Consider the following 25,220-nt stretch of genomic DNA (forward strand, 5'->3'; position numbering starts at 1 on the left):
CATATGCACTGCCATGAGATTTGCAGCATTATATCTGAAGTACAAACACAGAATGACGATAAAGACGAGCATATACAACTGAAACTGTTTTGAACTGATATCGAACCCTCATGCTCTAGGGGCCATATCTTCCCATTGCTTGTCAAAACATGAAAAGTGATTAACTTTGTATTGTAAGCTTGTATTTGAATGAGGAGGGTGGGGGGCTCCTCTCTGTGTGTGCATTGTGTGTGAAAGAGCTTGGGAGAGGGGGTGCCTCTATGTGTGTGTGTGTGTGTGTGTGTGTGTGTGTGTGTGTGTGTATGTGAAGCGCTCTGTAACCTAAACTCTCCTGACTCCAGGTGCAAGTAGAGGATTAGAGCACTCCTTCTCTCTTCTGTTTGTGCCAGCATTGATATGAGACTGTTTTGTAGGTTGTATGTAAATATGTTCACCTATCTGACTCTCTTTGAATAAGAGCTGGGACAACGAGTAATTTTGGATTTAGGTTTTGAACTTTCTTAACAAATCTTCACTTTTGGTTAAAGAAAAGCCCATTAGAATAGTAATGGACACTTTGTCTGGGTTTAGTTATCAGCTCTTATAGCTATTGTCAGATGTGTGGTTCATAATGATAATGGTGATGTAGATATCCAAATAAGCAGAAAATAATATCTTAATGGGAGGGGGGGGCATTATTGGACTGTTTTTCCCATCAGCCTGTTAGGAAACAAAGTTGTGTTTACAAAATAACACCTTGATATGATGAGCACATTTACATAAGAACTAATCCCTGGAATTGTCAGATTTTTCCACATTTGTGGGTATTAAATCTTTGAAAGATAGATATATATAAACCAGTTTTCCATGGGGGGATAAAACTGTATAATCCACTTGTTTTCTGAGTTTTTTTCCACCTGGGAAATAAGTACTTATTCTATTATTATTGTAAGAAAATGAATGTGTTAATATATTTTCCATACACTAATATTGTGGTGTGTTTGCTTTTTTCTACACCTTTCCAATGCAACCAATGTACCAGTTTATTTATGAACCCCCAAGTGTAAATGCTGTATTTTGTGTTTATCATTCATGATGACATTACCAGTAAAAAGTGAATTTACAGCAAAATATCAAAAATTGGATGCATGACGTTTGACTTAAACAATTTAAGGTTAAAGACCACCTCTGCAATATAAAATTGTATAACTGTGCATATAACTGTTTTGTGTGTGTACTGTCAATGCACTTTTTACGATTCGATTAAGTAAACTGTTCAGTGTCTCACTCACAACGCACAAAAGACCCTCGCTACAACATACAGAAAATGGATCTAAACGATTCGATTCACAGGGATGAAGCAAAATGCCCATCACTACTGAGAAGCACATAAGCGTGTAAACTAGAGCACGGAGACGTAATGTCCCTTTAAGCACAGACGGCGAGCGGAACATCTGCGTCTCCTCCTCTGTGACATCGCGCACAGTAGCGTCCTATGGACGCCCTGACTCCGCCCACCAGTCAGGAAGATACAGAGCTCTCTGATCGTAAGTGGCCGTGTAGAGCGAGAGCTGATACAGACGTTTGTGTTATTAGTCCCTGTTCAAGAGAATCAACATGACTGGCGCTTGAACGGAATGTCAGGTTAGCTTTCATTTGGATGCAATCCTGGTTCCTAGCTGGCTGTCGCGCACACAATTGGGCGATAGCACAATCTCCAGACTTATATTAACCATCTTTTATTAGATTCCCAATCAGGCTTTTCTTTGTAAGACAGTTTACACATACTGAAACAAAGTGGATTTAACAGTGGCTACGTGGTTCACCCGCACTCCAAGATGCTTCTGGTCTCCCAGCGGCTAGACTCACCTCGCATGGACCCATTAGTGAGTTTATGAGTTTCATATTATTAGATTGCTTTGAATGGTGGCTCACGATCATTTGCTGTTTACAAGTAAAGCCCGCTTATGTGTTTCACTTTGTCGATATACGCGCACCTCATACACCTCCACACTGGCTTTTACGCAGTAGTTGCTTTTTAAACTGTAACACTCCTACTGTTCTGCTTGAGGTCCAAAGTGAAGTTTGGAAACTCCAGTAGCGAAATCCCAGGGTTTTGTGTGCCTTAAATAAGGCAGACAGAGATTAGATGACAAGCTTGAAGACTGCATCAAAGATTAACTGGCGCTGTCCCACGCATTAACACACACATTCCGAGAAAGTTCCATTTACTATATTGATTTTGCTTTTTTTATTATTATTTATTGAAATATGAAGTAGTCATTCCGACTAGCCATATGACAAGTAGGAAGACTATTTTAACATGAGATAATGTTACTGTGGTAGCACTGGAGCTAGATGGGAGATGATGTACCTAGTAGTTTATCTTTTAAATACGTAAGATGCTATATAAACTACTACTGCGAAATAAATCTTAGTCTCTAGTGAACGGTTGTTATTTTTTATCACAGATCCATATGTAATTCAGTGATACAAATGTAGAGTTTGATACAATTGGCAATACAATGGTTATTATTTGTCACTACTGGGATTGTGACTAGTAACAGAGGATGTGCTGGTGGCTAATTGAATAGATTAGATTCACTACTGGAATAAGTAGGCTACTCGTAGCTGATTAACAGATCCGTGTGACTGCTTGTAATTACAAAAATGTGCTAGTAACATGAATAACAAATACTAGTTACTTGAAAGCCTTGCCATTACGCTCACAGTCTGCTATGACAACCTCTGATTCAGAGGGAACAGCAGGCTTGAAAGGGACTCGAGATCCTATCAGCGCAGTCATTTAAACGGGTGGCATGGATTGCTTAATCGATGCACGTAACGCAATTTGACGATTGATAAAACCTTTGTTTTCATACATACGGCTGTAGGCAATGTAGAGTCAGAGAAGTAAAGGCACCACACTGTTAAAGCAGCATGTGGTCTGCTTGTTGGAATGAAATGGCATTTATCAGACACTCAGCGGGGCTGCGCTCGCTAACAAAAGACTGAGAACTGGGGACTTGGACGAGAGCGCGGCTCTGGGGCTGCAGGCGCTGTGTAAATCATCTCAAAATGAGCGAGAATATGAGTTTTCACTGTCGGAATTGGGGCTGCGTTTAAGCCTGGTGTTTAACAGTTAATGTGGATTGCTGAGAGATAAGAGAGACAGACGGTGGCTAGAATGCGGGACAAGGCTGCCAGTGTGTCCAGGATTAAGCCGAGCTGTAGCAGAATACGTAATGGGATTATAAAGGTGGCGGAGGGCTCGTTCACTGTCAGAATAAGAAAGACTAGAAGGCAGCTTGCATCACTGATTTTCATATCAACGAAGCGAAAAGTGTCTATATGTCTGTGTTTTCTAGTACACGCTTGAGATCCCATGTAATTCAGTTTCTTGTAGATCAATAAACTAAAGGAGAACGTTCAATGACGAGTCTGATTTACGCGCTGCCCCCCTTCGCATTCGCTTTGACATGGATTTGCCCAAACACATTTCCGAAAGCTATTATTGTATTTCCAGAGATAGTGTAGCATGTTTACCCTCGATGGACAGTCCCATATTCTCAGTATCATAAGTTTCCCTTTAGTTCAGCAGGGAGTTTCCTCGGAGCGTTTTCTGTAACATAAGATTGCTTGATTATGAATAAATTATGAACAAAATGCAATTGTGGATTACATTAGGTATATATCAGTCATTTTCGCGAGACTGTTGATATGAGAGTCGCTCTTGTATTATTAATATTTATTTTTTAGCGGGTCCCGCCCACGTAACCCCTTTGACCTCTTTAACCCGGGTTAAGGGATTCGATCTTTTGAAGTATTGCATTAAGAGCAGACAGCTCAGTTAAAAAATTTATTTTAGGCAAGCCAAGCTAAGCCAGATCCACAATAAAAGTAATTATATAAATAAATAATAAATAGTATTATTGTTTTAATTTTTTTTTCTGATTAGCTACTATGTACACTCTCAAAAAGGATGTTAATTTTAACAATGTTTTGTGTCATTATGTGTACATAATTGACACAAATTGTGTAACTATAACACATTAGTGTGTAGAAATTATCAGGAATAACACATTGGTTGAGTTGAAAGTAACACAAAATATGTTGTCCTTAACTAGACACAAGAGTGTTGTATTATTATTATTATAAAAAATAATATTTAAAATTTTAAAATAAACATGTTCAATAATTATTACATTTATATCATACTGAATATATTGGCTAAATAGATAAATAAATTAGCCTATTAAATTGTAAATATATTTACAAATTCTGTGTTCCTCTGTGTTTCTGGAATCCAGTATCACAGTTGTAAATTTCCCGCTCCGGATCTTTCTGCTCCACTCAATTTGAACTGATCTGTGGCCAAATGAGTCAGTGCGCTTTGAAGCTGCTGTTGACGGATGAATAAAAGGGCCAGAGTGGAATGCGCGCTCTGGTCTTCAGATCTCGTGCACGCACAGAGCGTTTCACTGTAATGCGAGCAGCGCTCGTGAATACACTTGGATCTCACCTCAAAGTTAGGTGAAAGTTTAAAACAACACATCCAACTTTTATCTTACCGACGTTTCTAGGATGAGATCACTGAGTCAGGGATTATGCGAAGGAATTTAACTCCGAGGGTTTTTTTTCTTTGTAGAGAGACGGTGTTTGCGAGTTCAAAAGCAGTCTTCAAAGAGAGAGACTCAGCGCACCCTCATACCACAAACAATCGCTCTGTCATTTTCCCGCGCAAACTAAGAATCGTTCTCAGTGCATCACCTTGAGTGACTCGTTGTTCCTTCGTGAGGAGACAAGGATGAAATTGTGCTGATTTGCAGGAGGGGCCATATGGTGGATCGAGGAGATAGATAAGAATGGGAGGGGAGAGATGTAGATAGCGGGTGTTGAAGTGATTCCGATATAGACAAAGAAAAAGTGAAAAAGGTTGTGCTGTCCAAGGCCAGATGTTTTGCTGTGGTGGTTGATGGAAATTTCTTCCTCATTGTCATGGGCATGACTACCTCCAGCAGACACTGGATGTCAGTATAACGTCAGGTCGACGCTGCACATGACGTCAGACAGACGTTTTTGGCTGAAATGAAAATCGGGTTGACGTCAGTATTTGACTACACAACCTAAAAACAACAACTATCAACGTCAGCTGGACATAAACATTTGGACATAAAATTTACATTAGACGTTGAATTGACAATGAAATTTTTATCACCCGATGTCCCAACCGATATGTAACCAAATATCAATGTCTTATGACATTGTGTGTCTGCTATGCCTGAGTGCTTGGAAATTAAGTCAATAATGAATCATAAAATTGCATTCATTGTGTGATTCCAACTATTTTAAGAGGTGGTGATTTCATGATGTGATTTGTACAAAAAAATTGTAGGAAAAAAAGTAAGCATGATGGGCCGCCATCTGACCTTTTCTGCGATGCGAAAAATGAGGCGAATTGCCGACGAACGGTGCTTTTACACCAAATGCAAAACGATTGTTCACCTTCTGCTATTTCACGTCTGCATGCTTGGTGGCACAGACCAACAATGCATTTTTCCTCAGATATGTATCTCGTAAATGGATTTAACATCTTCTGCTGCTCAATATACAGCATTCAATTAAGATAAACAAGGTTCTACACCAGAAACAAACTATCTATACCAACGATAACCAGAACTCAGCATCCACATTCTTCTCTTATCCGGGAGACTCTTCTTCTGTGTTTGTTTACAATGGTTTTCGAAACAGCGCCACCACTCTTGCCTTTTTGTGCAATAGCAGCTGCTCCGGTTACGTGATCCTAGCTCAAATCTTATTGGACGACCCGTGTTTTCGCTTTGCGAAACTAAAAAAAATTCGTCGGACAGGTTCGGAAAAAAACTTACAATGTTGCAGGAATGTTGGCAGTCTACGTGGAAGCATCCATAGAAATCTATTGTTTTATTCCAGTGCATCATCACGTCCGATATTAGTTTTGCTTTTTCGCACTCAGTGTGGAAAGGCCTTTAAGCATGAAAATATGAGATGAGATGAGAAATGCGAATTCATGTGAAATAACCTTCAATTTGTCAAAATGTAAAATTGTTACGAATTTCGGTAAAGGCTGAATTCTGACTTCTGTGTTGGACGTACGCCGTAGCCTACGCATAGATGCACTCCCTTACACCATATCCTGTCTGCTTGAATCCCTCGCTCCGTATGTACTTGAGTTTTGTGTGTTTTTATGTGCACTTTAATATATTTTAATGTTACACCTTCTTATATAAAATAAAACAAAGCAAAGAACAAGTGTCTTATCATTTATTATACTACATAGCATTATACATCAGTAGTTGTCCGCGACCAACAATGTTAATCTGCCATGGTACAAAGTCCTTGTGGAGATTAAAAGAAGGCCATCTTCTCCCATTCCGTTGATGTCTCCTTTTGTAGTTTTAAATAATGATTTAATGATTTGATATTTATTTGCCACCATTACTATGGCTATAATACTTCTTCGACGACCCACTTCTCCTTCAGCTTTTGTCGTGTTACTGCAGGTTACACCAGCAACATGCCCGTGGACACTGCAAACTAGCGGTTTACATGTGTACTGCACGTCGACGCGGACAACGACGGAGTATAAATGAAAACTGATGAATAGCCTACAGCACAGGACGGACGCAGAAGTATAAATCAGCCTTAAGAGTGTGTTGGGGATTCTTTTCCCAGCTTCAAAGCATCTGATTAAAGTGCAGTAGCTTCTTCTTTCGTGATACATTTAGCCACAATAAATGCACACACACCTTTTCATAAGTAGATCCATATCTAATCAATCAAAGTTTCCACATTAGTCATAAATAAAATGACAAACATATTTTTCAGACATATTCAGAGGAACCCTGTCAGTTCCAGAGCAATTCTTTGGTACTGACTCTTTTCAAAGAAAGGGAACTGAGAAAACGAAAGACCGAATGAGAGGAAAAATGCACATAGAGGGAAACCCTCATGTGTTTCTGTTATCGCTGTGGCTTCCTGACTTAACGTCAGTTGGTGAGAAGGACAGAGAGAGCAAGCTAAGGTGAGCAACAGAGAGAAAAACTGCGTCACTGTGATCAGGCAAGACCTCACCAGGAAATAACAGTGTTGCCTAGGGATGAAAAACAAACAGGAGCACGTACAGAATATTGGGTTGAGTAATTTCTTTTCCTGTCTCAAACACTTTGCACAAAAACTCAGCCAGAGGTACTAGACTGGAGAACACACCTCAGAGCTTTGCCAGCTTTAAATGACTCTCTCCGGAAGCTCCTGCATCTCTCTGACACACGGAAGAAAGCTTACAACAAGCACCTGATTTTTGTTATAAGTGAAAGCGAAATCTGTGGCACAGCAGTGAATGAAAAGATGAAGTGTGAATGCATAAGCCCAAATTACTGAATGAATCAGATAAGCAGAGCTTAGCTCTGAGGAAGCATATGCTGCCTCTGGAGAAAACATCAGAGGACGTGAGGGCTACAATAAAGATAGAGACTGCTTACTTTACCTCTGACAATCAACCACTGTAAAGCCCCCTGTGAACTCAGCATCTGTTATGGCTCGAGAGCCCAAAGGAACATCATTCATTTGGAGCATAATTTTAGCTGCATCAGCAACTAAAATGCTTTAAAATGTTGCTTACTCTCCACACACCGATTTTGGTACAACCACAGCCAAGTTTCTGTTTCTGTGCAGATATGTGGGAAATTTATGACTGATTTCAGGCCAGTGAGTGGAGTTGTTCTTCTTTCTCTTGTTATTTCTAATTCATTAAGGCTGAATGAGGCTAAAATGTTTTAAATATTAAAAATTCTAAGTTCCCAAATTCAGTTCTTACGCTAGTTTTTCTTGAATCTGTGAAGATTGAACTTGTACCATCTTTAGGGCTTTGTATCAAATCAGAGATTGATGTTAGGACATAAACTCTAGTTTACCCTAAAAAAACAACAACTAAAATTACTTTGTTTCTCAGTCTGGTAAGCACCAGATTGGCAAGGCTGGAAGACCTGTTTTAAACTAGATAAGACCAGCAAACTTTCTTAGGTTGCTTTTGGTTTTTAGCATTGTACTGAACCATGCTTTTGTTTAATCATGATTTTAAGTTCAGTAGTGTTTAGTTGAAAGTCAAGGAGGAAAAAGCTAATCAAAACAATGAGAAATGGAAATCTCCACATACCCACTGAATGACATCATGCCTACAAATGTGCTCAGACACAGTTTGTTTTGATTATTTGTATTGCTCTTTGTATTGGGGAACAAGGCAGTTGCTGTGGTTAAGTAGCTGTTTTGGTCTTTGAGTGTATGTTTAGCATTCCGTTTGGTCTCATTTGCATGTCTGATTCAATAGTTTGCATATAGAAGATCGTTCAAGATCATCTGATTCCCTCTTCTCTCCTCTCATTATTAGACTGTGTTGCAACACTGTCTGTCTATAGTCTCACCGCAAGGAATACAGGTCTTTGTTCAGCACCATCAGTGGCTTCCCGCTTGCATCATCATTACACACTCAGACTGTAATGAACCTGTGGCTCCTTTTGGAGAATGTAGGCATGAGCTCAGGGTAGATGAGATACAGTTTGTTTTACCTTCCACTATAAGCCCTATAAGTCACTAGCAATGATGAAATTAACTGCAACCTTTGTTTGATCAGACAGACATAAAGTGAGAATATCGAACAGTCCAGAAGAATTCCCAGAACATCACTGCAAAAGGTGTATGTGCTGTAGAAGAGCAATGAGGTGATGATTGAATAAGTGGTATAAAGAGCATCTCCAAATGTATGTATTGTATTTTAGTATGTTTACTTTTCTTGTTTCAATTTTATGCTAACCAGATTTTCTAATCTACAATCTGACTGTCTAATCTATATAATCTGACTATCTATTCTTTATAGGCATATGGACATTTTTGGGTGAACTTTAAAGCCCACTATATGCAATTTTTTTTAATCCTGTACGATCTTAAAAAGATAGACAAGGAAGTTTGTGTGATGTTTACAGAACCGTGCAATAAACTGTAGCCAATACATTTAGCCATTATTTAGTGTTGGCAAAGCCGGTTGCATACACTGGACAAGAAACAACTCAGGATTGTAACAGCTGTTGTGTGTACAATCATAGATAACTGAGCGAAATTCATAAATCCTATTGTTTCCTTATTGCAAGGGAGCCTAATCTACTGACACAGAGCTATGTCGAAGGCTAAAATTCATTGCAGTGACTTCGCCATCGATGAACATCGCACTAGCGATCAAAGACTCACGACTTTGCACTAAGACAACAGAAAGTCTTTACGATCCCAGAGATCTCAGACAGTCAATATCGCACAGTGCACATGTGCATGACGCTACAAGAGAAATCTATGTTACTTTACATAATGTGATATATGTCTGAGTTAAAAAGGATTTAAAAAATGCAAGCTGGGATTTGTGCTTGGAGGAGATGGATTAGAAAATACATGGGTTTTTTGCTGTCATCTGAAAAGTAAAGACCACAAACTTGTTAAGAATGTAAATAGGGTCAGTTTTGATTTAATGTTGACTTTTATAGAAATGTAAAACTCACAAGAGTGCAGCTGAACATAGATGCAACTGAAGATTAATCAGTACTGCGACTCACACAAGACTTCAAAGAGCCCATGTTGCCACAAAAGAGCAAGTAAATGTTTCTCGTTTGAACGTGTCACTACGATACACCGAGATGAATGGTCCTGCAAGACAGCGATCATGCCCACTAGAACACACATGCACGCGAATGGCCGCGCTTTCATCTGCGATCCAAAGTAAAAATACCCAGAATTCCTGGCACTTCATAATGCATTCATTCCCAGAAGCAGTTGTTGTAGTAACCTTGGCAGCTTTACACAAGTGCGATCTTTTTCCTACTTCTTTCTAAGGGATACAAATGGAATAGGGTGTAAATTATTAATTAGTGGAGATGGTAAGGGAAGGATTTTATTTATTCATACACAGGGACATTTTTATCTATGTGTGGACTTGATAAAAGAAACAAAGTAATATATGCAGAGTTAAAATGATCTATGACTGTGTTTGTAGGTGATTGGGGTGGCGATCTATCTGGTAGCAGTGTTGAATTAGTGAGTATTATAGGCTGTCTTCTGCATTGTTTCGTTGTTGTCTTGTCTGTGAGTGGTATTCTAGGTCACTCCCTCCTCCTCCCTCCTCCCTTGTGTCATCCATTAACAGAGCCTGTGTGTGTGCATCTACGTTTGATCACAAGTGTGTGCTTGCCACTTTCATGTACTTTCTTTTCATGAAGATGGATAGACACCTATTTTTCTAGGTTTTTTATTGTTCCCCATAACTTTCATCAAGTACACCCACATATTTTTTTTTTCCTTTTCATTGTCTGCCTTCCTTCCTTCCTTCCTTCCTTCCTTGTATTATAATTTTTTTTGGTCTCCGTTTGTGCATGTAAGTGATGGGGTCAGTGAGAGTGCCACTATGGCAATAATGGGCCTATGTTGGTGTCCGTTTGCAAGCCCATAGTAACAGATTGTGCCACATGGTTCATTGAGTAACTTGATCCAGACATAATATTTTACAATGGTTGGCTGTGGTTTGCCCAGTGACTCGGGTTACATACACATACAGGTGTCTCCCAGACATCTCCATCCACGGTGCATGGTCTTCTTGACCCCGGTGACCCCACCCCCAGCCAGTAGAAGGGTGGGGTCTTAGTAATTGATATAAGTGATTAATAGCTCTCCATCCGCTCTGTTCAATTTAAACATAATTGCCTTTTCATTTTAGTGTCGGCTTGAAGCCTCTCAGAAGACTAAACTTAATGATAAGGGCTTGTCCTGTCCATGTCACACCTTTTCATCGCATCTCAGTGTAAAGAGGTGTGATGAGAATGCAGCGTAGATTATGAGTGCATCAGCAAATGTAAATCTTTTATTTATTTATTCCATCTGGCAAGGTCCAGATGGAATCTGCTGAAATTTCTTTCTGATAGTTTTGGTCAGTAAGATTTTATTTTAAAGAAATTAATTTAAAGAATGCACTGGAAATCCTAGATATAGACAACAAAGAGCAATTGTAGATTAACTGTTTATTGTGCAGTCATTTATGTATGAGAAACTGCACTCATCACTCTCTCTCTGTGGTTCTTGTGTGTGTGTGCGCGTGCGTCCCCCCCCCCCCCCCCCCTGTATAGTTATTTTTAGAGAACATGGGAACTGAGAGCGTGAGATGCTCAGTTTGGTGAAGGGGCAAGCTCATGTCATACTGTGATTGCATGCCAGTGACAGGAAAGTCAGAGTTAGGAAGAGAAAGAGTGTGTGTGTGTGTGTGTGTGAGAATGGGAGAGATAATGAATGATTCACTACAAAAGCCATTTAAAAAGCAGCCATACTTGTCTGACTCTCTTCCCTCTTCTGCATCCTTCCGCCATTACCAGAATATTAAATCATTTGTTTCCAGGAGCAAACGGATAATTCCTACTTAGGTAAAGCTGGGTTTGCCAAAGCTCTAGTGTGGATTTCTACAGCACTGAACATCTATAACTGCGACTTTTCTCTAGCGAACATGCAAGTTCATCAATGTAGACAATCCAAATAAACGTCTTAATAATTTACTTTCTGGCTGAAGGGGTCAGACTGTTGTGAAAAGAGGACAGTAAGTCAGTCAAGCTCTTTTTATCCCCTCTTATTTTTCCATCCCTTACTTCATCTCATTTTATCATGCACACCCTAAAATATTTTTGAAGGGGTTGCTCTAATGGCTTCAATCACTGTTTGGCCCAGATTTCTTAAACCCTGGAGAGCTCTGAGATGAATTAAATCGCTAAAGACCCTGCCGAAACCACAAAATAGGGCGAGACATCAAAGTGTAGGATTTCTTGTGCGTTTGTTATAGCTCTCACTTCAGAAATTAGTGTATCTAAAACTCAGCGGTGGTGTTGTGCAAGTTTTTAGGAATGAGGCAGCACTCGGTTTTATCTGCTATCAATTTGATGTGTTGCTCATAAAGAGTTTATCGTTTGCGTGACGGTAAACATTCCCATAATTTGTGTCAAAACCCTGCACGCGAAGATCCGCGTCAGCCCAGGAAGACGACCGCAGAAGAGTTTCACTTCAGCTACTTGGCTGTCAAATGTAAGATCAATTTCTGACTTGATACAGGTGAAATCTCGTAGTTCGAAACGAAAAGCTTATCTCGCACTTATCTCCTCAGAGTCGGCTTTATTCTCCGCAAGTAAGTAACTGGCTTTGAGTCGAGCCATATCCGCGCTAACAGCGTTGTCTGTGAAAACGCGCCGCTGGAACGCGAGACGACGCTCTCTGAAGTGGCGTAGCGGCTGTCGCGCGGTGCGTTTCAGTGTTGTTTGCTGTTGCGACAGAGCTGTGGGTGGAATGGAGGAACATATTTCTACCTCGCTCAGACGTCCAAAACAAACAGCGCTATGAAGGCTGGAGCTACTCTCCGTTAGGACCAAAATTCCACAGCTACCACGCAGCCAGGGAATCTTATTACTCTCTTCCTCTCTCTCCTTCTCACTGAGATTTAAATATTTTTTCCATGGGGTTTTGAAGGGATTATGTGGCCAACAGTAACAGTCATGCACCTTGTTCTGGTGCAATAGCAATAGATATTGCTGTATCTGTTCAATAGGACAGCAGCTAATGATCATCGGTCAGTGAAAGGACGGCATGAGGAAAGAATGATGGGGAGGGGGGTAAATGATATTAGCTCTGTAAAGCTCCCCCTACATCTGCTTGACAGGACATCCAGGGGGTGGGGGGGCTTTATTGACAGCTTTTTTCCAGAGGTTCAGTCAAGGTAGGGAAAGGTAGATTCTGAAAGAAATAAAGGGATATAATGTTTTAGGTGAATGTTTGAGAAGTAAGTCAGGTCTGTGCTGTCTACCACCACTAACTTTGAGGATCAAAGTTGCATAGGCATGACAAACAAGTGTTTTAAGTTTGTGTACTTTAGGTTAGACCAGTATGTTGGCTGATCAAATGAACAAATGTTGACCATTTTTAAATGATCATTTACAGCATATAGCCTACTGTGTCTGTTCAGAAGTTTGGAGTCTTTTCTGATCACAGAGGTTGTGCTTATTTGAACAAAAATTATGTTAAATAATACTACTCTTAAAATTTCAAGGGACTCCTAGCTAAATAAGTTTGAATTACTTTTAGAAACTAATTCTTACTGACCCCAACTTTTGAACAACTGTTTTGTGTGTGTGTGTTGTGTGTGTGTGTGTGTGTGTGTGTGTGTGTGTATATATATATGTGTGTGTGTGTGTGTGTGTGTGTGTGTGTGTGTGTGTGTGTATTTACATTGTCATTTAGCAGGACGCTTTTATCCAATGTGACTTACAAATGAGCACAATAAAACCAACAAAAAAAGCAATAATATGCAAGTGCTATGACAAGTCTCAGTTAGCCCAATGCAATACACACAGCAAATTTCGTTGTTGTTGTTATTTATATAATAAATAAAAAGAAAACAAGTAGAATAGAAAAAGAATAGAGCGCATGTGTAAGAGGGTCATCATATCTGAAAAGCGAAACCCTGCTTTCTAGATACTGGCATCTGCATTTAAAAACCAAATCGGATGACCACAAATTTGTGTCTATTCAAGGTAGCCAGACTGTGGCAAAATTACATAACCTTGTATATGATCAGGGTTGTTTTACATTGTGGACAAGTCCCTTAATACACTCCATTTGGTAATTCCAGCTGAACGTCTTAAATATTTTCTGCTAATAGTATGTCTTCTAACAGTTTAATTGAGTTTCTGCCCTCAAGGCAGTGTGATTTGAGAGCACAGCTCTAGCTTCCTCCTTCTCCATGTCTCGTTAAGTTAGGTCTTTAGATGTCTCTCACTCGCACTTCTTTCTATTATAACAGCTGGGCCGGGCATTTCTGTGCTGCCACATCAGGACCTAATAAATGTGCCATACGCTCATTGATTTCCCAATGCATGTTTGTGCAGCTGCTGGTAATGACATCACTTTCTGAGTAGCCTACATGTGGTTGTGTAGGAGTCAGTGAGTGAGACAGCTACATGTGTTGTTCTTCAGCAGGATGTAGATGCCATCTTTGGCCCTTCAACCACCCAGCACACAGAAACGGCAGCACCGTCTCTCTGTCTCTGTTATACAACAAGACTGAATCCCACTCAAGCAATAGAGACACTTTCCCCCATAAAGCTCCCTGTTCTCTGACCTACTGACACAACAAAATATTGGCAGCAGCGCTGTGGTGCAGTCGGTGTGTGTGTTTGTGCTGATACAAAGCATTTTTGTTTTTCGTACATCCCCTTTAAAGAGTTGCTGGCTGCAAGAATACATTCCTCCTCTTTTTGTCTGTCAGAACTGCCCTCCTCCCTCTCTTTACCTCCTTCTTTTCCCCACTATGTTAAATTGTTGTGACACTGTAGCACTTGAGCGTCTGGTGTTAAAATATTCCTTCTTAATGACAAATGAACATGTGGATAGATTCCTCTCCCTGGCAGGTCATTAACATTTGACACATTGGAAGCAGCGCGGGCACAGTTCTCTCTGCATTGCAATACGGTGATTGCGACGTTAAGCGCCTGGAGTATTAATGCATTTATTCATTCCATCAAATCCCTCTTCATACAGATTATCAGACCTCTCTTTAACCAAGAAGATGATTTTATTTTATCCCACAATTTTAACAACTGTGTGTGGCTGTCTCAAGTGTGTGTGCGCTCACACTCGAGAGGTCCTTATTTCTCTAGTCTTGCCTTATTGCTGTGAATTTTTTTTAATGTGTTTCAGGCTTTAAAACATGAATGTCAACCTATCTCTGCTGACACATAACAAGTGCGTAGATATCCATAAAAATTCCAACATATGGAAAAAAGGGCAGAGTAGCTATGAGCTTTATCATAATACATTTTCCAGATATATCAGCCGATTGACTGCATTTTTATCAGCATTTCTATTAGCCACTGTACTATATCAGTGTCAGGATTTTTTATGAAAGAAACCCCTATTGATTGACCACAAATACTGACTAGTGTTTAACCAACATTTTGGCATTCTTAAGTGTATTTGGTCATTTGAGATTGTTGGTATTGGCTTATATGCAGATATTTTTGGTGAATTTTTAATGTTTTAGCATATGTGTGAATCTAAATTACATTAGCCATTTATATTGGATTATATCAGCCATATGCCAATCAAATAAATCTTTATTCGTCAACTCATAATAGAAACCATCTTTTGATACCTGTTTGACACTAGCATATTCTACATGCTGCATGTTGAAAGCTCATTCTTTATTGCTGTTTTAATAAGCGTGGGGCCCACACTACATCTGGTGCAAGACATATGTACATCCTGGCTGGCTGACTGCTGTAACGGAAAAAAGTCTTTTGGCAGCATTTATTAACAAATGTTACTTCAAGTAGACATATGTGGAATAATGTGAACACTTTACTTTACCTGCTTTGGTCTCTAACAGTGTTTGCACAATTAAAGCAAACTTAAAAATACTTGAATGCTATTGCACTATATCATATTATCAAGTGCTGTATATTTTAAAGTTCAAGCACTTCAAGCTTGCATTCATTGTGCAGTCCAACCTCTCAAAGTCCAATCAACAACTGATGGATAGAACCAAATATAACCTACTTTAATTCTTTTTTGATAATTCATTCCACTCATGGATGCATGTCTCAATATAGAAGACATTTTACAAAGTTTTCTTGCGTTACACCAAAAGAAGATAACATAAGGCCAGGGTAAAGGACTTTTGGTGGCAAAAAGTGATGTCACAAAAACTGACATCACACTGTGTGCTACATTTCACATGTCAAATACCTAACGCAAACTGAAAATTAACCTCAGACCTTCATATAGCTGGTGCTTTGACCGGTTTTGTAATGTAATAGTGTTATTTTTTTCACGCAATCTAAAGTGACTATAGAAACAGTCAAGAGTGTGTCATTTTGATAGATAGTATAGGTGGACAGCAGTCCATAGTTTACTCTATTTTACTTTGTAGAATACTGTTTGGAGGACAAGGCAGAGGCAGTGCTCTTCAAGAGAGATCAAAAGCCTATGTTTCATTCAGGGACCTCCAATCAATAACCAGCTCTGCTCTTGCCCCCTCAAGGACATTATCTCACACACAAACACGCATCCATACACAGGGTTTAGGTCTGTATGGCGCCGTTTTACGAGTGCTGTAATTGCTGTGACGCGTTTAAGGGAGAGCTACTGAGGGAACCATTCATGAGATTTATTGAAAAGAGGGTCCACCAAAAGAGAATGACCACATTCAATCCAAAAGGAAGAGATAAAGGAAGGAGGGATGGAACATCAGATATATAAAGTGAGCAGTGGACTCTGTCCGTCTGGGCTGGCGGACATTGATCTGAGTGCTTTAGAGCAGACCGACCCAACTAATGCTGGTCCATTATTTAGCCTGCAGAGATAAAGAGACAGGAGGCTTCTGAGGTGGACGGCTGAGTGAGGAATGGAGGGATACACCTTAACCGCAAAGGACAACTGTCTACTCAAGTGTGTGTGTGGAATGAGAAAGAACAAGCTTTGTGCAGCTGTCACTCTCTGTCTCCTCACTGTTATCCATTTAGAGACTGTTTCTGCTGTGGCTCATAGTCTCACACATACACACTATGGGTGCTTTCCAATGATTTCTGTTGCTTTAAGAGTGAGCTGACAGTATTTTCTGTCACTACAACTAACCTGTACACAAACCTTTCTGCATAGTTTGTAAATGAAAACAAACTGGTTTTCACAATTTAGGCAAAACCTGACCCAAACACATGTAGCCCATCACTCTTTTAAAGCAGTTAACACTTAAAGCCAATCATACTTGGAATCAGTTGATAATAATATGAAAAGTTTTGCCTCAATACATGGCAACTTGCAGAAAAAATTAGCTTGTAGCTAAGTTAAGTTTCTCAACTCATTCAAGCCTTTTTTTATCCTTAAGCCTAAAACATTGGATGAATTCAGAATAGCATACTACTAGTATACTATCTTTCTGTTACTGGCATAAAGATATGCAATGCAATTCTGAATTTAGCTATACCCTGCATAATAGTGTGAAAACAGACGCTCCCAGCTATGCAAGATTGATTTCATGTGTTGTTGCTTTCCATGTCAAAAGTGTAATTCATAGTATAAGTATGTGTTGCATTTTCAGTGTCGCCTGCGCTCGTGTAAACTGTCTGCTTGCACGGTCAAGTTTCCCTACTGTCATAGCAAGAGTCTTGTTGGGTAAGTTAGATCTTACAAAACATGATTAGATCAACCTACCCCAAATAATAACACAATGGAACAGATATTCCCATCCAAGTCTGTATTTGTATGTTGCTTTTCACATTCAGTGTTCAGATTTGTTTCACTAAAGAACTGGGAGAAGTCGGGGGTTTTTGTTATTCTCTCTCAATATCAGGTTTAAAAATGTCACACCCACCTCATCAACAAAAACCGAGAAAGAGAAAGAAACTGAGTGAGAAAGATCAAGGTAATCTGAGTCCCTCTGTGGCTCTTTCTGAACAGCCATCTTTATCAAGGCAGATCCGTTCTTGTCTGTGAGCAATATCAAACAGAGATTGGAGACACACACGCACCAGCTCCAAGTCTGCATAATCAGGAAAGAAGGGGTGAAAGGGGGAGAGGTTAGGAGAGGGAAAAAATGGAGGAAAAGTGTGTGTTCAGAGATAGAGAAAAAGAACGAGAGAGAGGGAGGCCTTGAAGTCACATTCTTGTATTGGATAAGGAGAGACCCCATGGATTGGATCAAGGTCGGAGTGTTCATTTAAAACTGCCTCACTGACAGCAGCAGCCCTCAACATGAATATTAATACTGCTTTAACAACCAGCACGGGATGGCTGAGACCAGCAAGACAGCCAGTGATTCTGTGTGTGTGTGTGTGTGTGTGTGTGTGTGTGTGTGTGTTCCAGCGCTAACTCAGGCAATTTGCACTGCTTTTATTCCCTCTGCTCTCTCTTTGGCTGGACTAGGATTTCGTGAACCTTGGGTGCAGAATTCCTGCTCGTAGTTTTCTTTTTCTCATTCACTCACACACACAAACATCCACTCTTTTTTTGATAGTTTTCATTTGTTTGTTCATACATATGTGGGTGAGTTTTGCAGGGGATTTTTTTTTCGTCTTTTGAAAAGCATCCTCTTGGACTAAAAAAGAAACGTATTTGTCTAATAAGCTTGCTTGGTTGCAGCAGTTTAACAGAATATTTCCTTCCTCAGATCACAAGAGAGGGGAAAAAATCATAATTTGCTCACCCCCATAAACTTTTTTTTTTTTTCAACAAATTAAGATACTTAATCTTAATTTAACTCATGCTTTAATACAGTTAAAGTAAATAGGAACAGAAGCTGTCAACATGTGTACATATTTTATTTTATGGATTCCTGGCTCCTTTGGTAACTTTTAACACACTTTTATATATTTTATATATTATCAGATATATACATATATAAGAACATCAAAATATCCAAAAAAGCCAGTAAAACGTGATAATATGAGTCTATAATCTATATTATGTCTATATGATTTCAGTCTGCATCATGCACAAAGATGCTATATGATTCAATGAACAAGGAAAAAGTTTTTTGTTTGTTTGTTTGTTTTTTTGTTGAGTTTGACAGCAACAGTCTCAATTCACTTTAATTGTACTAAAGAGTGCAGAGTTAACATTCTTTAAAACATCTCCTTTTATGTTCCTCTAAGGAAAAGATATAATTATGGGTTTGGAAGTACATTTGGGTGAATAAATGATATGATGAACCATAATTTTAAGTTGAACTATCCCTTTATGTGGTTTCATTTACATGAACAAAATAATTTTTCTTCAAGAAGGAAGGGATATATATAATAATGCGTGTATGTACTTTTGTTACTAAACCTCGCATCTACCTTCTCTTTCTCTCTCTGTCTTTCTCTCACTTGTTCCAGTTGTCCTTTGTTTGACTCTGAGTGTGTGTGTGTGTGTGTGTGTGTGTGTGTGTGTGTGTGTGTGTGTGTGTGTGTGTCCGTGTCCGTTGGGAGATCCCCTTAGTAATGGTCTAAGGGCAGCCAGTACAACAGACACAAGCACTTCCTCATTTTTTCCTCCATCCTTCACTACTTCCCTTCATTTATCATTTCACTATCTGTTCATCTGCTCCTCTCTTTACATTCTATCCTCACAGTCTAAAGCTCTCTCGTGGACACTTTTAAAAGGCACTTGCACGCAGTGTGTTTTCATCTCCGGATGTGGTTTCTTAGGTTAATGTTTGCAGGAATAAAGATTAATGATGTTTAGCAAGCCTATGTGTGTGTGTGAGCGCTAATGCGTTTTATGATTGTCTGTATAACCATCCTGTTGATTTATGTGTGTGTGTTTATGAGTTATGAGCACAAACGTGTGTGTGGCAGACAGCAGATTGTGTTAATGTCACAGTGAGGTGAAGCTCATTAGTGTTATTTTCCTCACATTCAGAAGACTGGCCATGCACGGGTAATTAGAGAGTTTGTGTGTATTTTGTGTTCAGACCATCATAGTGGAACTGAACTCATAGCTGCTCCAGCGGTCAATAATATAGGCATTGTAATTAAGTAATCTTTGTAATTAAACAGCCTTGGTTTTTGTTTCTTTTGAGGAAATATCTTTTAATTGTAGTCAATATTTTTTCATGACATATTTGTTATTTTTTGTAATTGTTTGGGCAATTTTACTCTGTGACTGTTTAACTGACAAATTATTTGAATTGCACTGTATTGTTGATATATTACAGTTTTTTTCCTTTTTTTAACAGCTTAATTATCATCTTAATGTTCATTTTTGTTTCATTTTTTCATCATTGACTAACGTTTTTTTCTGTCTGTAACTTTAATTGGCAAGATTAACACCAAACAGCCTTCAGCATGTAAAATCCATTATTTCTTTGTGTGTATATGTTGGATCTGCATTTCCTTTTGAAATCCTTTGTGTAGATTGGTGGAATATGCCTGTACGTCTTTGTCTTTGCTGGCAGGGAAGTGTGTGTGTGTGTGTGTGTGTGTACATGCATGTGTGTTTGTGTGTGTATGTGTGTGTGTGTGTGTGTGTGTGTGTTTGAGCCCCAGGGCTCTTCTGTGCTTGAGCTGGGCCTAGTGCCACTAAACCCAGCCTAAGCTGACCTATTTCCAAAGCGCCACACATACATATGTGCACATGGTTGCCAATTCACATCTCTCCTGCCTGTCGGAAACAATCAGTCAGGCACACACACATACGTTCCCACACACTCACAGTGCTACTGCATGCCTCTGATCAGGACATGTGTGTTTGTTTAGTGGGTGTGTTCTCTTTGTATGTGCTCATGTATCTGTTAATGTAAATCCAGGTTCCTGTAAGAAAATTGAGCGGCCGCTTGTGTGTTTGTGTTTGATCATGTGTCTCCCAGTGAAAGTGCCCCCTGAGCCATGTTTTCACCCATACACCTGCTTTCCCAACACTCTTGAGAAGTGTAAATCTTTTAAAATTCGGTCAGATGTAGGTGAATGTGTATCTGGGGTGAATATGTGTATCAGAATTTACAAGTACCTGCTGATATTGGATATGTTGGCCCGATATCGTTTTTTTTTTTTCTCTCTGCCTGTTTTAATATTTAGACTACTTTTTCTATCATCTAGCAAATTTACCCCTTTAAGAGCGCTTTTTTTTTACTTGTCGCATGCTAGCTTTTTAGTGCATTTTACTTTTCTTTTAATGAAAATGTATAGTTTTATAGTATTGGTGGACACCCATTAAAAGTAGTTAATGAACTCCAATATCAGTGCATCCCTACTGTAGTAATTTTGAGAAAAAAATCATAATTGCATGAAAAAAAAGTCACAGCTACAACAGGCAAAGCTGCAATTATGAGAAATCATAATTGCCTATACAAGAAGTTTTGAATTATAATAAAGTGAGATTTTCATCCAATTGTTTGTCCAGTTATTACAAGAAGACAATTTGTACAATTTAGAATTGTGACAGTTGCAATTATGAGAGTTTAAAAAAAAATCTAATTGCAAATTTATTTCTAATAATTATGAAAAATTTCATATATTGGATATTTATTGGCAAATATTTTATTGTTTCTGCCAATTTAAACTACACTGTAAAACCGAACAGTGAAATTAATCAAATGAAATTAGTTAATTGCACTCAAATAATAAAGTTCATTGGAATTAATTTAAATAAGTTATGTAAACTCAAAATTTTGTTGTAGTAAGGTGAACTTTAAATGGTTGCATTTTCTAGTTCCCAGCATGCTTTGTATCAGAAAACATGGAAAATAAATGTAGAAATTAAAGTGTTATTTTGTGTGTTTTTACACAAGATCAACATAGGGATATAAGTTAGTACTTAAATGTTGTGTTATATTAGAATTTACAAAGGTTTCTGTTATGTTGGTTTTGTAGTGTTACCGTTGTGGTGAAGAGTAGAGCCTGTGGTTAGGCTGAGGATGGACAGCATAAGACTAAATTTGAGTGTATTTCCCACATTATAAGTTGAGAAATATCATTATTTAAGATAACATTGAGATAATTTAACTGGAAATGAAATTTTTAATTTTTTTATGTAAACTTAAAACATTTAAAAACATCACTTAAATGTTTTTGTGTAATCTGTTACAAAATATTTTTTTGAGTTCTGTGAATTTATTAGGGTTTACAGTGTACTTTTGCCACCACCTTACTCTTATAAAAGGTAGTGTGATAAATTATGGCAAAGATTTAACCCTGTATTAACATTTTCTCTATAAGAGAGCTTGTTTCAATTGTAGCATACAAGTTTTGTTTAAAAAAGTGCAGCTCTACTGTAGTTATATTCACTATAGGTTTGTAAGATATACAGTATTTGATTATAGCCATATCAAATCATGTGGTGTTAGTCAGTTTCAATAAGTCTTTCTCAAATATAAACTAAGGCTGACTAAGAAGGCTTAAATTGGAAGCTATGAGCTTGTGACATCATGAATGACGAGAATTCAGTGAAGGTCGGAACAGACGGGAACACTGTGTGTATGTGTGTGTATGTGTGTGTGTGTGTGTGTGTGTGTGTACATTTGACAGTCTCTGTAAGTGAGGTCAGGACAGTGTGCCTGCTATTAAAGTGACGTTTCTCTCTCACTCTCTCACTTTCTCATTCTCTTAATATACACACAGAAACATATGCATAGAACAGCATAATCAATCGCAAACAGACTCCAGGGACTCATGGTAAAGAGGTAAAGAAGTCTGCTGATAGTCCTGGCACAGTTGACGCACAAGCAAGATGGTTTGCGTCAGTGGTGTGACGGTCTAGACTACAGATCCAAACCGGTCACCAAGTAAACCCAGATACTTCTGTTTAACTACTGACAAATCTTATCATAGATGAAAAATCCAAAAACAATGTTTCTGCATGTCCGTTTTCTGCACTTGTTCTGGAATTCAGTTGCTTTTTGGAAGTGAATTTAGTTAAATATTTAGGTGATAATTTTGAGAAATTGAGCATTTATGAGAAATTAAGGCATACTTGCAAGGTGTGAAGTTGACATTAAAAGGAGCCAAGTCACAGTTATTTAAGTAATTTAGCAATAATGAGGAACATAGTCGCAATAAAGAGAAATAAAGGCACAATTGCAAGAAATAAAGTTGCAAACAATAAACAAATTCGTAACTGTGAAAAAATAAGTTGCGATTGTAACATGAAGTTGCAAGTACGAGAAACTCTCGATTGCAAAAAGTTTATTTAATGCAATTGCAATTATACAAAATAAACTCACAACTGAGAGATATAAATTTGCAATTAACTTTTAAAATTCTATTGTTTTTATTACTCTTAGGCGGAACCAAGCTTATTAAGAGTTGCTTATAGGGCTACACTCCCAAAAACTGAAAGCGATAAGAATAGGGGTTGCAGAAGGGATCAATAAGCAGAGGAAGAGCTTGGGATGATGGAAAGAAACAAAGAGAGGAATGAGAAAGGAGTGCAGCTGCGTCTCGGTGGTCGTAGAGCTGCAGGTGGGACTTCATCAAACAAAAGACACTCAGTCTCAGTCTTTTTTGCTCACCCCTGCCTTTTCGCTTCTTGGCAATATCGCCGTCCGTTTTCCAGCCATGCAGCAAATGAGTTTGTGCTCAAGCTTGTCTAAGAAAGAGATAGAGAAAGTCTTTTTACCCTTATTTCAATGCTGTCTTTTGATCATGGCGTGACACTAGCTTCAACCACACAGGAGATTAAGCCAGATGTACACCTGTTCTGGACACACACACAGTGACAAATACAGGCTACTGTAATTGGCTCAGTGCAGGTTAGTTCAGGTTAGTGTGTTTATGCAACATTAGAGAGGAGTGTCTGCATTGTTCTACCTAGACGCCGTTAGCCACTAAACACGGGACACTTTCATAACACATCTGATACTTCTCTTCCTGTCCCAGATCACGCAGACGGTAGTAATGCAGATTAGCGGCTTGACACCTGATGGGTGAACACAGTATGATAGCAGATCAAAAGACAGGTTAATGGTAGATTGAGCTTTTAGCAATGAAAACGGAAATAGTATTGAAGTGATTATGTAATCACCTGTCTCACTCTCTTTTTTCTCCTCTTTATTTCTTCTTTTATTATTTCTCCCCTGAAGGGGACTCTTGGGTGGGTTAAAGAGTAAATATGCATCTGTTTTCAGTGTCTGTATGTGTTTACGTGCTAATGTTTGTGCATGTGTGCTCTTTTGTTTGCACTTTGTTGGCTGTGAATGATATAACACACACACACACGCAACCAACATGCCCTATAGTGTTTCAGGGGCATGAATGAGGTCTTTATGAAAGGGAGTTTCCTCCGGTCAAGACGATCCGCCCTGCTAATATCCTGACATCTGGAATAAACAGACACTCACTTTTCCCCATTTTTCCCATAGGTGTGAAAATAATGGGTCAATGACAAATAAGAGCGTCCAAGAAAAGTAGAAGAAAAGTATTTCAACTATTTCTCTTCAGTGATTTTTTTTACTTTATACCCCCCAAAATAAAGTGAATTTTGCTTCAATTTTCCTTTAATTTTAATTGAAAAATTAGAAATTGAAAACATGTTCAACGTGCAAGAGGTGTGTTTGTTATTGTATGAATTGCATTTTAGTGTTATTTTAATAAATTAATAGATCTTGTCCGAAAAATGTCATAAGACATTTACATATTATGTCACGAAATGCTGACCACCATAAAACAATGATATATATCATATTTATTGAATATCATACACAAAAAAACATAGTAGGGCCATGGTATCTCATCAAAAAAATAAAGAAAAACACGTGGTAATAAAATGATACGCTTGAGTACTTTTCAAAAAGGATTGAGGCTGAAGAGAATTGAATTTCTAAGGCTGAGAGCTGGTGGACAGTTGACGGATTATGAAAATGGATCCGAAAGTGCAATATGAACTGATATATGAGACATAAAAGATAATAACAGGTCTATCCATTTGAACGAGTGTGAAGAAAACGAGAAAGAGACATGCATTTGGGTCCTTATCTGCACAGGTTAGTAGATAGTGGGCAGTCCTGCAGGGATCCTCTAGACTGTAGAGTTGAGCAGTGGTCTGCTCTCCGTGGAGGAAGGGCCCTTACAAAGCCATTTATTTTATTACTCTTCCATTCAGCCCTCAGAGGCTCTGTAATCTGCCATTAAACCATTACTGCAGGAAGAGAGAGAGGGAGAGGGAGGGATAGGGATAGAGGGATAGAGACAGAGGTAGGGGTGGGCAGTCACATTCAAGGGGCCTTCCCTGAGGGCTGGGCTTACAGTAAAGCAGCTGGGCATAGACACACATACACACACTCACTAAAAACGCTCTGTTGTGTGCCTGAATACACGTACTACCATTTGTGAATGAGAGTATTTGGTGTAGTAGCTCATTATGGAGTTCAAAAGGTCATGACCTTTAACTTTTGACGTTTTTACTGTTTGGTTTCACATGCGTTTCTGTGTTCATATATTTGCTGAATAAGGATAACAACATAGTACCATATTTTTTTCATCTTGTTTCACACACACTGCCGTTTAAAAATTTTGGATCCACGAGTCACTGTCAAATAAAAAGCAAATAGCAAAGAAGAAAATTCTTTGTCCACGTCTGTTTTCATTTTTAAGGTTATTATTTCTTATTCTTACTCCTTAAAGTTTTTTCATAAACATCTTAAAGGCACAGTAAAAAAAAGGTTAATT

General features: G+C 38.7%; 1 protein-coding gene across 3 annotated transcripts in view; it reads left to right on the plus strand.

Annotated features, from left to right (window-relative positions):
* The first annotated feature begins 1,522 nt into the window (after positions 1-1,522).
* The window catches only part of LOC132118956 (trithorax group protein osa-like), a 61,940-nt gene continuing 38,242 nt past the window's right edge, over positions 1,523-25,220 (plus strand). For 2 of the 3 annotated variants that reach the window (XR_009426084.1, XM_059528710.1), the window contains exon 1: positions 1,523-1,865. Coding sequence is in view for 1 of the 3 variants with exons in the window: in XM_059528710.1 (XP_059384693.1) it covers positions 1,818-1,865 (48 nt within the window). In the remaining 2 variants the exon portion in view is untranslated. The remainder of the gene's footprint in view (positions 1,866-25,220) is intronic. The other variant, XM_059528718.1, reaches the window with a different exon arrangement.

The sequence above is a fragment of the Carassius carassius genome, chromosome 3 (assembly GCF_963082965.1).
Source record: "Carassius carassius chromosome 3, fCarCar2.1, whole genome shotgun sequence".
In the NCBI taxonomy this organism is placed as follows: Eukaryota; Metazoa; Chordata; class Actinopteri; order Cypriniformes; family Cyprinidae; genus Carassius; species Carassius carassius.